The sequence below is a fragment of the Rhinoderma darwinii genome, chromosome 2, assembly GCF_050947455.1.
Source record: "Rhinoderma darwinii isolate aRhiDar2 chromosome 2, aRhiDar2.hap1, whole genome shotgun sequence".
In the NCBI taxonomy this organism is placed as follows: domain Eukaryota; kingdom Metazoa; phylum Chordata; class Amphibia; order Anura; family Rhinodermatidae; genus Rhinoderma; species Rhinoderma darwinii.
Genome location: NC_134688.1, coordinates 217,182,213 through 217,197,566, shown reverse-complemented (window position 1 = coordinate 217,197,566; position 15,354 = coordinate 217,182,213). Strand labels below are relative to the sequence as shown.

At 38.8% G+C, this 15,354-nt stretch overlaps 1 protein-coding gene across 1 annotated transcript in view; it reads right to left on the bottom strand.

Moving 5' to 3' along the window:
* Positions 1-15,354, bottom strand: part of RABEP1 (rabaptin, RAB GTPase binding effector protein 1) — a 139,618-nt gene that overhangs the window by 13,928 nt on the left and 110,336 nt on the right. The window contains exons 14-15 of the mRNA XM_075852836.1: positions 13,530-13,719; positions 32-87 (exon numbers count right to left, since the gene is read on the bottom strand). Of these exons, the coding sequence (XP_075708951.1) occupies positions 32-87; positions 13,530-13,719 (246 nt within the window). The remainder of the gene's footprint in view (positions 1-31; positions 88-13,529; positions 13,720-15,354) is intronic.

Here is a 15,354-nt window from a genome sequence, read left to right as displayed (position 1 = left end):
GTCCAATAAGAACATACATTTAAATCCATACCTGCTCTTTTTCCACTTTTATCCTGTCCAGCTCGACTTTTAAACTTGATATCGATGCTGTTAAAAGAGAAGCAAACCATCTGATCATTGCAGAAAAATAGGACTGAAAACTATTAACATATATGACACTACAAAATACAAAACAATGGTACAAACATGAAATGAAGGAATGATGACCATACATGCGTTTTAACATCGGAAGTTGGGCCCCAATATAATAAACTATTAAAAGGTATAATAAGGTGACATTTCATCTTTAGAACAGCCACAGTAGGAAATAATGGACGCCCACCAAAGCCACTATAGCATGCGTGGTGCAGCAGCTCTGTCCAACTGGCCCCAATATGATATCAACAGATAACAAAAAATGGACAACACTCGCTTTTTGATGCAGAAAAATCGAGTTGATTTAATTTGGTCGTTTTAGCTCAGCAGCCTCTCTCAAGCACTTAAAAAGACCCACTAATACCAGTCAGACATATGTTAATAAAGGTTTCCAGAGGTTCTCCGAGAAGGAGATATGTCAGAGAAAGATGTGATCATTGGGGCAGAGATTTTTCAAGATGTCAACTATCAGTAATCTCATTAAATAACACATCTGCTTACTGTAGTCGCACAGAATACAGACTGCCATAAATTCTGTATTCTGCTGATGTTGCCTGCAGGACAGTCCTAAGCAATATAATCTTTTCACAACTCTTGAAAAGGAAGAAATTCCAATAACAATCTCTTATAAATAAGGGAATTTCATTATTAACCCATTAATGACCGGGCCTTAATGACCAGTTACATGTTTCAGTTTTGACCGCTCTGCTTTTCAGCAGCCATAACTTTTTTTTATTTTTTCATTGATGTGGTCGTATGAGGCCTTGTTTTATGCGGGAAAAACTGTTTTTTTTTTTTTTTCGCCATTTGGGGGTAGAAAAAAATACATATTTTTACGGTGTCAATATAGGAAAAAGTGATTCTTGTCATCGTTTTTCTTGTTTCTTTTTCTATCCCGTTCATGTTTAACGCTAAATAACCTGTCAGATTAATTCTTCAGGTTATTACGGTCGTATAGATACCTAATATGTGTAGGTTTTTTGTTTTTATTTAATGTAGGGGCAATAAAATATATTTTATGCAAAATAGTGACATTTTTTAATCCCATTAACTCCTATCCGCACGAGTAAGTAACTATACGTCGTCGCGGGAGGTTACTTCCCGCACGAGGATATATAGTTACAGAGTTGTTCCCGATGCACACTGTCGACAACAAGGTGTGCATCCGGAACCGGGAGGTCAGCTGTAATCGCCACTGATTTAGGCAATTAACCCATTAAATGCAGCGCTTGATTGCGATTGCCACATTTAGGGCGTTTGTAGCACATCAGCAGCCCCCATGCAATTGTGGGGGTTGCTGATACTTGTGATGGCATCCGGAGGCCAGGCAACGGCCTTTGGGTCTGCCATGTATAGAAGCCTATGAGAACCAGCCTCTAGCTGGTCCTCGTAGACTTAGGGTATGTTCACACGCTTAACAAAAAACGTCTGAAAATACGGAACTGATTTCAGAGAAAACAGCCTCTGATTTTCAGGTGTTTTTGAAGCTGAAAATGAAATTTGGAGCTGCTTTTCAGGCGTTTTTGGAGCTGTTTTCAATAGAGTCAATGAAAAACGGCTCCAATTACGTCCCAAGAAGTGTCCTGCACTTCTTTTGACGAGGCTGTATTTTTACGTGCCGTCTTTTGACAGCGACGCGTAAAATGACAGGTTGTTGGCACAGTACATCGTAAAGCCCATTGAAAGTAATGGGCAGATGTTTGCCGACTTATTGGAGCCGTTTCTTCAGACGTAATTCGTCCGTAAAACGCCTCCATTACATCTGAAAATAGGTCGTGTGAACCCAGCCTCACTGTCAGAGTGACTGTAATGTCACACTGACAGTTGGAATACATTACACTACCTAGGTAGTGTAATGTATTCTAGCAGCGATCAGAGCTGCAAATAAAAAAAAAGTGTAAAAAGTAAAAAAAAAAAAAAGTGTAAATTAAAGTTTTTGTTTTCCTATAAGTCATTTATTATAGGAAAAAAATTAAACCGTTAAAAAAAGTACACATATTTGGTATCACCGCGTTCGCAACGACCCAAACTATGAAACTATGTTATTTTTCCGCACGGTGACCGCCGCGAACAAAATAAACGAAAAACTATGTCAGCATTGCTATTTTTTGGTCACTACCCCTCCCAAGATATAGAATAAAAAGTGATCAAAAAGTCGCATTTATCCCAAAATAGTATCAATAAAAACTACAACCCGTCCCGCAAAAAACAAGACCTCCCACAGCTTTTTTGACTAAAAAATAAAAAAGTTACGGCTCAGAATATGGGGAAACGTAATTTTATTGTGCAAACGCTGCAAAACTTTTAAAAAAAACTATATACATATGGTATTGCCGTAATCGTACCGACCCGCAGAATAAAGTAAAAGGTAATTTATTGTGCACAGGTGAACGCTGTAAGAAATAAAGAATTTAAAACGTCAAAATCTCAGTTTTTTGGTCACTTTAGCTCGTAAAAAAGATGTAAGAAAAGTGATCAGGAAGATGTATGTACCATAAAATGGTACCAATAAAAGCTACAGCTCGTCCCATCAAAAATAAGCCCTCACACCGCTCAATCGACCAAAAAATAAGAAAGTTCTGGATGTCAGAAGGTGATGATACAAAACAATTAATTTTTTATAACAAATAGTCTTTTCTTTGTAAAAGTAGTAAAATATAAAAAAACGATATAAATTTGGTATCACCGTAATCGTATTGAGACGCAGAATAAAACTAAAGTTGTAGTTTTTACCGCACGGTGAAAGACTTAAAAACAATACCCAAAAACAATGGAGTTTTTTCCAATTTCAGCCCACAAATTATTTTTTTTCAGTTTCCGAGTACATTTTATGGTACTGTAAATGGTGTTAATAGAAACTACAACTCTTACCGCAAAAAAATAAGCCCCCACACCGCTCTATTGACGGAAAAATAAAAAAATGATGGCTCTTGGAAGGCAGGGAACGAAAATGAAAAATCAAAAAAGGATCAGTCCTGAAAGGGTTAATTAATTTCTAATAAAAAAACATTTATGACTACATGTGGGGTATTGCCGTACTCGGGAGAAATTGCTTCACAAATGTTGGGGTGCTTTTCCTCTTTTATCCCTTGTGAAAATTTAAAAAATTCAACATTTTAGTGGACAAAAATATTGATATTCATTTTCACGGCCTAATTACACTAAATTCTACAAAAAACCTGTGGAGTCAAAATGCTCACTATACCCCCAGAAAAATTCCTTGAGGGGTGTGGCTTCCAAAATAGGGTCACTTTTGGGGGGTTTCCACTATTTTGGTCCCTCCGGGGCGTTGCAAACCCGACATGGCACTGAAAACCAATCCAGCAAAATCTGCTCTCCAAAATCCAAAAGGCGCTCCTTCCCTTCTGAGCCCTGCAGGGGTACCAAACAGCAGTTTATTACTACATATGGGGTATTGCTATAATCGGGAATAATTGCTTTACAAATGTTGGGGTGCTTTTTCTCCTTTATTCCTTGAAAAAATTCTATGTTTCCACAGAAAAAAAAAGGTGATTTTCATCTTCAAAGACTAATTCCACTAAATTCTGCAATAAAACTGTGGGGTCAAAATGCTAACTATATTGTATTTTATGGCACTATCCAGTGGCAATGCTGCCATTTTTTCTTGTTAGATACAGCAAAGGGAATAAAAAACGGATTATCCTTCCCAGTGCTGTCCCTCGTTATGATGGCAAAAAAAATTTCTGATACATTTTTCAAAGATGTATCCCAAAGAAAAACTTAAGATTGAAGAAGACTGAAAGTCCATACATTTATTTGTGTCGGTACACAGAACAGAACCACTAGGAACCTACGAATGCGGTACAAAGAGATGCCTATACTGCAAAACTAAAAAAAGGCTGCCTGCCGGCAGAAATAAGCCCTGTTTTCCAACCATTATTAAAGAGTAAAAATAAAAAAGTCTTTATTCAATTTGCAACAAGGACAGACTACATGAAATTTAAAAGTTAAAGAGGCTCTGTCACCAGATTGTGCAACCCCTATCTGCTATTGCAGCAGATCGGCGCTGCAATGTAGATTACAGTAACGTTTTTATTTTTAAAAAACGAGCATTTTTGGCCAAGTTATGACCATTTTCGTATTTATGCAAATGAGGCTTGCAAAAGTACAACTGGGCGTGTTTAAAAGTAAAAGTACAACTGGGCGTGTATTATGTGCGTACATCGGGGCGTGTTTACTTCTTTTACTAGCTGGGCTTTCTGAAGAGAAGTATCATCCACTTCTCTTCAGAACGCCCAGCTTCTGGCAGTGCAGATCTGTGACGTCACTCACAGGTCCTGCATCGTGTCGGCACCAGAGGCTACAGTTGATTCTGCAGCAGCATCAGCGTTTGCAGGTAAGTAGCTACATCGACTTACCTGCAAACGTCGATGCTGCTGCAGAATCATCTGTAGCCTCTGGTGCCGACACGATGCAGGACCTGTGAGTGACGTCACAGATCTGCACTGCCAGAAGCTGGGCGTTGTGAAGAGAAGTGGATGATACTTCTCTTCAGAACGCCCAGCTAGTAAAAGTATTAAACACGCCCCGATGTACGCACATAATACACGCCCAGTTGTACTTTTACTTTTCAACACGCCCAGTTGTACTTTTGCAAGCCTCATTTGCATAAATACGAAAATGGTCATAACTTGGCCAAAAATGCTCGTTTTTAAAAAATAAAAACGTTACTGTAATCTACATTGCAGCGCCTATCTGCTGCAATAGCAGATAGGGGTTGCACAATCTGGTGACAGAGCCTCTTTAATGTCCATTTCTGACAGCAATTAGCACAGTGCCAGACGTAAGAGCTCTGTCTAGAAAGGGTTAAGTACCACAACCACAGAGCGCTACATGCAGTTAGTTATTAGTTAGATTCAAAGGTGTCAATAGGACAATTATTAAAATAAAGGTAGAAGCCCCCCCGACATGTTTCGCTACGATGTAGCGTCCTCAGGGGTATCGGGGCCAATGACAGCGAGCGGCGGTGTCAGTCTCATTAAGTATTCACTGCAACTAGCTGAACATGTGTCCACAATCAGTCGATAGCCTATCCAAGGAGGAATAGAGGACCGAACCTCCTCCTCCGTTGATTGACAGATTCTGCCACCAATCACTTACTAGTTAGATGCCGCCAATGAACAGCACTCAAGTGCACAAGCACACCAGGCTGCTTGATGGTAATCGCTGTACATATAATTATAACATTACTATAATACAAGAAAGAGGTCACCGATGAGTTTATAGATAAGTGCACAGAGGCACAAAGTGAGAAAAGTGATGGGATAGTAACGAATGTGATTAGTAATAGTACCATTCTAGGTACAAACGCTGTGCCCTGATTAAAGACGATATTATAGTTGCTGTGAGCGGCACAACAATATTACTATGATCTAAATAAGTTATTAGTGGGCTTATAGATCAATACGTTTATAGGGTAGAAAGACATAATAGGCAGAGTTATCATGGACACTGTAGATAAGTGTACGAGTCTACACACGGAGACAGACACACTGGTGTACTGGCATGACTGAATCAGAATGCCGTATATGCCGGACAGCAAGGTAATCGCTATACACAGTATCGGGACACTGCTATTATGCAAAAAATAAATTAAAAAAAAAAAAAAAAAAGGTTTACTGGAGAGTTTGTAAAACGGTGCACAAACGCACAATGTGAACAGAGTGATACAATAATAATACAATTTTATAAAAAAAAAAAAAAAAAAAGGTTTACTAGAGAGTTTGTAAAACGGTGCACAAACGCACAATGTGAACAGAGTGATACAATAATAATACAATTTAACACACTGGCGCTGTGAGGTGATTAAAGGTGATGTTACAATTACTGTAAGCAGCACAAAAGATGTTACTGTGATCTGGGAAGGTTATCAGTGGACTAATAGATCAATGCGCTAATAAACTAGGGTAAATCAAAATGAGCAGATTCATGATAGGCATTGCAAATTAGTATACAAGTATACACGCTGAAATACCAGAGATATACGCGCAAAGGTGTACCAGAACGGCATAGTAAGAATGCCATTTATGTCAGACAGCGATATAAGTAGTATACAGAATAATACAAAAATATCTATGGATAGATAAAAGGTATGAGATATTACACTCATCGGGCTTAGTAGAGACCAAGCATTCAGAGTCAGTTGCTATCAAAGTGACTCATAAAGAAACGCAGTGAGTTATAATTGATCAAAATATTCAAACCGCCGCTATGTCGCTTACCAAGCTGTAGCCTGGGGGTACCTGAAGCAAATACTAAGTATGATTGATAGTAGTATATTCATATAAGAAATGTGGATAGTAAGGCAGATTATAAAGAGTTTAATGACTACATTGTCAGTACAGTACCAGAATAATCACACAAACTCAAGTATAGTTCCAGTGTTTGGGTAACGTGTAGGATTCACAGAAAAGCAGCAAACGTAAATCCCTCATTGAGGCCTCCTGGGCTGAGAGATCCAAGGCGATGGATCCAACGTGCCTCCTCCTGTAACAACTTGCGGTCAAGGTTACCTGCTCTAGGGCCAAGTTTGACTTGCGTAATGCCCCAGAATTTCAAGGAGCGAATGTCCCCATCATGTACAAGACGAATGTGCCTAGACAGTGGTGTATCCTCTTTTTGGTTTATAGTGCTTAGATGTTTAGAAATTCTCCTCCGTAATTCTTGTATTGTCTTCCCTACATATAACTTAGGACAAGAGCAGCTGGCTATGTAAATAACTCCCTTGCTACGGCAATTAATAAATTGTTTAATCCGATAGGATCTGTTATCAAGTGGATTGGTAAATTCTTTTGTAGTAGCCATTAAGTGGCAAAAAGAACATCGGCCACATGGATGAGAACCAGTGACCGATGTCTTCAGCCAATTTTTTGACACAGAAATCACTCCAGAATGATGACTATGCACCAGATAGTCACGTAGATTTCTACCTCTTCGATATGTGATGTTTGGTGTGGAAGGAACAACACCCTGTAAGTCAGGGTCTGCCAGGAGAACCGGCCAGTGACGTTCAAGAATATCACGAACCTGTTGGGAGCCAGTATCAAAGGTCCCAATGCATCTTACACTGGTCATTACAGCAGATTTGCCAGTGACTGTTAATTGTTGATCAGTAACGGATTTACGTTCACATAATAGATCTCTTCTATCAGTGGCTCTCGCTCTGGCATACGCTTGGGGGGATATCTTTAATGTCAAGTATAACCTCAACTGCAAATCTAGTTCCGTAATATATTTGATAAATTGTATATGCAACATACAATACGTTGGTAGAACAATACAAACTTCATTGCAGACTAAATAAACATAGGTCAAATTGCATGAACAACTTCATGCAACATAGTATATCTAGACACTGCACAATGAAACGGGATTTCAGATGCTATTCGATCACACCAATTGACTACTTAGATCCGCTACAAAACAATAGTTATGAAAACTTATGAGAAGTTTATTAGATATATAAATTTAATACACTGATAACCAATGGTCTAACTGAAATTACGGAGACTATCATCTAAAGATATTGATCTCGTTCTCTTCGAAAACATAATAATATTTGACACTAATAATAAATCATAATAATAATAATAATATTTGACAATAATACAGGATTATAAGTTTCTCTTATCTATACATACCATCATCACTACTATGAATAAAATACAACAAGATTTTATGGTATCTTCATACAGGTATAAATTAATGGGCTGTTACTTTTACGCCTAAGTACGCTGCAAACGGAAACACATAGTCACATCGGGTTTTCTTAAACATGTTCCATATGCTACACAACAATCAAGGACGCTGTCCAACCTTTCACATCCTTTGGCCCCATGCAGGCTTCTGTATTTCTCCGGTTGTTCTTCAACATGCTCCATATGCTGCCACAACTACCAATACCGCTGTCCAGCCTCTAACTCCTTTTGGTCCATCCAGGCTTCCGTAGTCCTTCCGCTGTTACTATAAGGGTATGTGCACAAACACTAATTACGTCCGTAATTGACGGACGTATTTCGACCGCAAGTAGTGGACCGAACACAGTGCAGGGAGCCGGGCTCCTAGCATCATACTTATGTACGATGCTAGGAGTCCCTGCCTCTCCGTGGAACTACTGTCCCGTACTGAAAACATGATTACAGTACGGGACAGTTGTCCTGCAGAGAGGCAGAGACTCCTAGCATTGTATATAACTATGATGCTAGGAGCCCGGCTCCCTGCACTGTGTTCGGTTCGGGACTTGCGGCCGAAATACGTCCGTCAATTACGGACGTAATTAGTGTGTGTGCACATACCCTTACAACTAAGGCCGCGGTCAGCAAAGTGTGCAGGTCTAAATCAGGGACCAACACCTTCAGTTCAACCTCATATCATTAGTGTAAGTAATCACCAATGCTTGAGTACTGCACCATATCATCATAGTGCCAATGGCACAAGACTCCCTGTTCCCATTTGACACGTCCAAACAGCTGCATTTGACTTAATGCGTCCGCAAGATACCGGTCTGCATAATCTAAATAAAATATTATTTAAAAAAACCTAACCCTTTTTATAACTCAACACATACACAGCATGTATACATATGCATTATGTCGGATGAATAAACACTACCTTTTTTACTTTTTCACTTGGAGTGCTGCAAGATATTTTTTCATTCAACACATACACTTATTTGTCTTAAACAAATTTTATGTGTTTAGCCGAAAGTAAGCCTTTTTGTATTTGTACTATTCAGTGGTACTAAAATGCATCACTTCTGACCCCTGACCTCAAAGAAATTGCTCTTTGGCGGTCTTTTTAAGATATAAAGCCACTACGGTCATCTTAGTATTGTATGTGTTTTAAGCCTCACAAAGAACGGTCCGATCTGAAACGCGTTGCTGTACCGACACAAATAGATGTATGGTCTTTCAGTCTTCTTCGATCTTACGTTTTTCTTTGGGAAACATCTTCAAAAAAATGGATCAGAAAAAAAATTGCATAGCTTTCTCATCGTAACGAGGGACAGCGCTGGGAAGGATAATCCGTTTTTTTTCCCTTTGCCCCTGTGGACCCTGAACGGATCCAAAGCCGCAGTCCCCACTCACGGATATTTACACTAGGATGTTGTGCTCCCAGCACAACACCAACAGATTTGCATAACCACCTTGCCTACCCCCCCCTTTATTCGAAAACCATCAGATGATGTACTATGTTCGCCTGGCGCTCCTTTTTTTTTGTCTTTTTGTGTCTCATAAAAAAAAGATCTTGTTAGACCCACTAGGAGACTGCAATCTTTATAATTCATATTATAAATTCATGCATAGTTTCCAAAGCATTTTTGCTGGTCAGTGACTATCGGTGCCCCTTGCACCGCAGCCTTGAGAAAGGTGGCTGAGCCAAAATGGTGCACGACTGGATTAAATCCACTAGATGTTTTTGCATCAAGAAGTGAGTGCTGTTAAATTTTCTTTATCTATTGACTTTAGAACAGCCAGTAAAACCACCAAGCCTAAGGGCAAATTATGGGGAAAACGGCAAAATAGCCACTTGGCTTGCTGCTTTGGAAAATTGGTAGGTAAAAGCGGCTGTCCGGTAGAATAAAATTGATGGCCTATCCTCATTGATTGCGGGACGTCTGACTGGGAGTAAGCTGTAATACTATGCTCCGCCGCTACAAATGTGACGGCGTTGTACAGTGTGGAGCAGTGTAAAGAATTAAAGGGGATAGGCCATCCATTTTATCTCACTGGACAAACTCTTTAAGTCACTTAGAATCTACTTCAAAACTCAACCTGAGGCTACGCTACTGCCAGGTTTTCATAACATTTCCTGTTCTGAGTCCCGCATGTATTAAAATCATCAAAAACAAACACTGGCTAGAATAGTAGCAGTAGTAGTATTTGGTGATTGGAATCAAAACTGGGCACATTTACTAATAATGGCATACCATGGAGAAGTTTGGTGCCAGAAAATGATAATTGATCATTGATAATTATGCCTCAATGACTCCAAAACTCATTAGAATCTCCGTAAAGAAACGCAGCCTCAGGCTTTTGGGCCTGTAATTTCAAGCAATCATACCTCAGAATAAAAAGGAGATTAAAATCTTGTAATATTTTTCAGGTAAACTAAAGCACCTTTGTACGTATTTGGTAGGTGTACTTTAAGAACACAAATATCATTTTTTTATTTTTGCAAACATACATATAATAAAAGGAAGCAAAAGAAAAAAACCACAATTGAAATTAAATAACCTGAACAGTAAGGTTTTGTCCAAAGGTAACGCAATTGCTGCAGAAAATTTCTGCAGCAACTCCGCAGAAAATCCGCTGTGGAAAAACCGCACCATTTCCTGTGCTTTTCTCAATGCTGGGAGATGGTGAGATCTCCCCTGAAAAACGCGGCATTTTAGTTCACTTTCCGCAACAGGAATGGACATGCTGTGGTACGAAAAATCCGCACCGCAGCTGAATTTCTGCTCGGAAATTTTACGCAGCATGTGGAAGAGATTTGTTAAATCCCACTATGCTGCTACTATATTCCGCTGCATATTTTCAGTCCGCAATCCCGGACAGAAAATATGCAGCATTTCCGTTACGTGTGGACAAACCCTAAAACTGACAGAACAAATACAGAAAGACAAACTGGGCAAAATGGAAAAGGACTTCTGTGTTTTGGGGAAAACTTGTGTGGTCTTAACTATATTCCAATACTAAACTCTAATAAAATTGAAAAATGAAAAGGTTTGCATATGCCCCCAAAGTATAATACAGTACATAAACAAACCCTTAAATCTGCACTAGACATTCGCTACTGGATTATCTATATTAGGTCATATTAGGGTTTAAACCTTATGTGACAAATAGACTTTATTTCTGTACTATGGCGGGGTTGCTCTCTTTTAGCTAAACCAGAGCACAGATAATATTGGACACTTGCCCAACATTGCAGTATGCAGCTTGTAAATGAGTATGACACACCAATAATCAGAAACTATAAGGTTGCTTTAGAAACTATGGTCTTATTTGTTAATATACTTCGTCAAAAAAACTGTGGATCTACAAGGATCTCAGCACTTTAGGGTTTAAACTGCCTATTTGAGCGCATTGACGTACGTTTATGTGAAAATGTATCTGTATGTAGTGTTGCTATCCTGCCTTATCTAGTCCTATAGAAGTACAATAGAGGAGTTATTAAAGGGACAGTTTGGCTAACAGGAGAGTCTGGTGTATTCATGAAGGGAGTACTCCTCCTGCCCCTATAGACGGTGATTGACAGGCTGCAGCGTATGCAGATACACAACGGCCAGCCATCAAGCACTGAAGCGGAACGGGAGAGCTCTCCTCATGAATATACTGGACTCATAACGTGGAGTCTGGTGTATACTTTGATTGCTCCTATTATCCAAGCAGCATAATATGATTTGTGCCTCTTGGCTAAAAGAAGCATGGAACTGTCCCTGTGATATGCTGCCTTTACCTAGTGCAGCATATTGAGCGGACAGATCGAATTTAAAGGAAACCTGTCAGGCCCTTTATGCTGCCCTCGCTGAGTAGTGACAAACATGCTGACTTGAGCGGTCTGTGGAGTACTCTTTGTGTAATCACACAGTTAAAGTTGCAGCGCAATACAGTGTACTGTGGGCAAGGAGTACTATAAATGTATGTGGGAAATCTCCTTAAACACTATGCTTACATGTGTGTTTAAGATGTATTCAGTAAAAAAAAAAGTCAATAAAAAACACAAAAAGAGCACAAATGTAGACAATGGAAATGAGATTACTTTTTCTCTAGGACGTCTGTCTACAGCAAATTTGAGAGTACCCTAGTTCTTTTCTTACATAAACGGGATGAAAGAAACAAATAATTCATACCTTCTAAGATATCTTTAACATAAGTGATAGGGGAAAAAAAGGAAAGAAAAGAGCATGTAAGATCAAACGGAACAAAGTAAAATGATAGCATAAATAAAAAACAAGTTAAGTATTTTTCCGTTTGTTACAATACATTGGAGCAATATAAAACTGGCTGTAAAAGTGTACATCTATTTATATAGGATACCCATCCAAAAGCTATAAAACTACCATAAATAAGTTACAGCCAAAATATAGTGATTCACACAATGTAAAAAAAAAAAAGATTCATGCAAAAAAAATCTGCATTTTGTATTGAAATAGATGAAAGCCATGTTAAAATCTTCCTGATTTTCTTGCAGATTTATGCAAACTTTATAGACAGATTTACTGGGAACTCTGTTCCCACAGTGTTTTCTGTTACTGATTTTGAAGTGGAAACCACTACGAAATCAGCGACAAAATGCTCCCCAAATCTCCCTCTATCGATTTCCATGGGCGGTAGAGCCATTTTTATTTTCTCTGCAGTTTTTGACTGTTCGCGAGTAAATAATAATAAAAAAAAAAGCGTCATGCACTATTTTGGAGCGATTTCCGCCTCTAAACCTCCATGGAAACCAATGGGAGGCAGAAAAAAAAAAATGCGCCGTTCGTTTGGAGTGTTCTTTTTCTCATGATTTTTGCATTTGCTTAAAGGCTATGTACACCCTCAAAAGCAATTTTTTTTTTTTTATACTTATACTTTTATACTTTGAGATACAGCTTCTTTGTATTCTGTATACAGAGCAGATGTATCATGCGTCACTCTGACACGCAGGATCGAGCTGTTACTGATCACATCTAAGTTTAGAACTTAGATTTGATCGATTACAAGTGGATCCTGCATGTCAGAAACACGCAGGACCCGCTGACACTGAACCAGTCAGTCCCGCTGTCCTGATGGATTCAGGTCTCAGCGCATGATACATCTGCTCTGTATACAGAATACAAAGTTGCTGTATCTTAAAAAGTATAATGAAAAAAATTAAAAAAAAAAAAAAAAAAAAAAAAAAGGAGGTCTATGCCCCCCCCGATAACCAGGAACACTACAGAGTGGAAGCTGGAGTCAGAGAGTGGAAAAATATAGGAATGAGTCGGACATTTGGCTTACCAACACCACAGCCCTATCTGCAACAACTATTCTGAGCTGTACTACCAGGCAAAGTGACTGGATGAAAGTGGCACTTTTCTTGAACAGTGATAGTTGGGGTCCTACAAGTGAACCCCCCATGGATCACACATTGATGGCATATGCCTAGGATTATAAAATATGGAAAACACTTTTTACTTTCTTTTCGAAAATAACAGCTGTAATTTGATTTGTTGCTACGGGCAACACAATTTTCCATCAAGAACATGACACAATATGAATAATCAGTTATTATTTTTATTATTGTTATTATGAAGTCTACGGCTATTTAGTTTGCATGAAACAAATGCTTTATGTTAACGATGCAATTTCAAGAAATTCATTTCTGGATAGGCATATTAAAATGGTTACCTATTTCCTCTTTACAATTCTCTATTTCAATTTGAAGTGTTTCTTCTATGTTTTCCTTTTGACATTGTTCGGCTTGAATTTGCTCTTTTAAGAAGAGAATTTCGGCTTTCAACTTTTCTTCAAGGTGGTCTGATGCTGTACGGACACTAATAATATCTTCACGGTATTTCAAAACTAGTTCATGCAATTCCTAAAAACAGAAATAAAAATTATCCTTGAACTTCCAAATGTGATAACCAAATTTCAGTGTCAAAAAACAGCAGCAAAAGTAGAAGAAAACCCCAAAAACAAAAACTTGAAGGAAATCAAATTTAGTTCAGTGGCAAATTTGTGAAGACAATTCTCCTGCAGGGCACTGTACTATAAAAAAAAAAAAAAAGTGTCACTCTCTAACCCATATTGGATACTAATCCTGGTCAAAAAACAAAATTTCCTCTGTTCTCTGAAGACAAACTTCAGATGATTCCAATAAAAAAAAATTAAATTTGAGGGAATATATTTTACGACAGTGCGTGCATGAATAAGGAGGGAGAAGTTTTGCAGAGCTTCTCCCCTGAAACCAAATTTCTTCCAGGCCAGAATGGTCCACAAGAGAAATGAGGGAATACTACCAATATTTAAATATACAAAACAGAGGATGATACAAATAAAGAAATTCAGGGGTACAGAATCTGAATTGCTAAAGAAAAGTGTTGGTAAAACAGGAGCCATAAAGTTAACACCTCTGATGGACACTAGGACAATATACGATATAATATTGATCTATTACCAGACGTGTGGTAGGTGATGGAAATGCATTTGTCAACTGTATATTGAGACATAGTATGAACATTCTGCCATCACTTTTGACGCCTTTTTCTAAGCGGAGGCTGAGTGCTGACCTTTTTGGAATACCAGCCAGTGGCCTGGCTTACTGTTCACGCCTTTTAACAGCTTAACCCCTTAAGGACGCAGTCTAGTTTTGGTCTTAAGGCTCAGAGCCCATTTTTCAAATCTGACATATTTCACTTTATGTGGTAATAACGTCGGAATGCTTAACCCTACCCAAGCGATTCTGAGATTGTTTTCTCGTGACACATTGGGCTTCATGTTCGTGGTAAAATTTGGTCGATATATTCAGTGTTTATTGGTGAAAACTTGCAAAATTTCTTTGGAGTACAGATTTTGCTGGTTTGGTTTTCGGGTGCCATGTCGCATTTGCAGAGCCCCAGAGGTATTAAAGCAATAGAAACCAACCACAAATGACTCCATTTTGGAAACTACACCCCTCAAGGAATTCATTTATGGGTGTTGTGACCATTTTTACAAAAAAAGGGCTGCCTGCAGACAACCATGCCCAATTTCCCAGCCACCACTGATGTGTAAAAATAATGAACTTTATTAGGCTACGTGTAGCTGGACAGACCACATGAATTAATTAAAATTCTCACTAGCCGAGAGACGGACACAGGTATGTGTTACCTGATTTAACAGGCAAATGTAGTTTCTGACGTAGGAGTATTAGTATCTTCCCTAGTCAATTAGATTTGTTAAGGTAACTAGTAGGCAACAATAGGTCCGATCAGCGGCAGTGTATTAAAATATTAGCAGCCCCCCCGACATGTTTCGCTACTAAGTAGCGTCCTCAGGGGTACACGGGGCTAAAGGCTAAAGGCCCCGTGTACCCCTGAGGACGCTACTTAGTAGCGAAACATGTCGGGGGGGCTGCTAATATTTTAATACACTGCCGCTGATCGGACCTATTGTTGCCTACTAGTTACCTTAACAAATCTAATTGACTAGGGAAGATACTAATACTCCTACGTCAGAAACTACATTTGCCTGT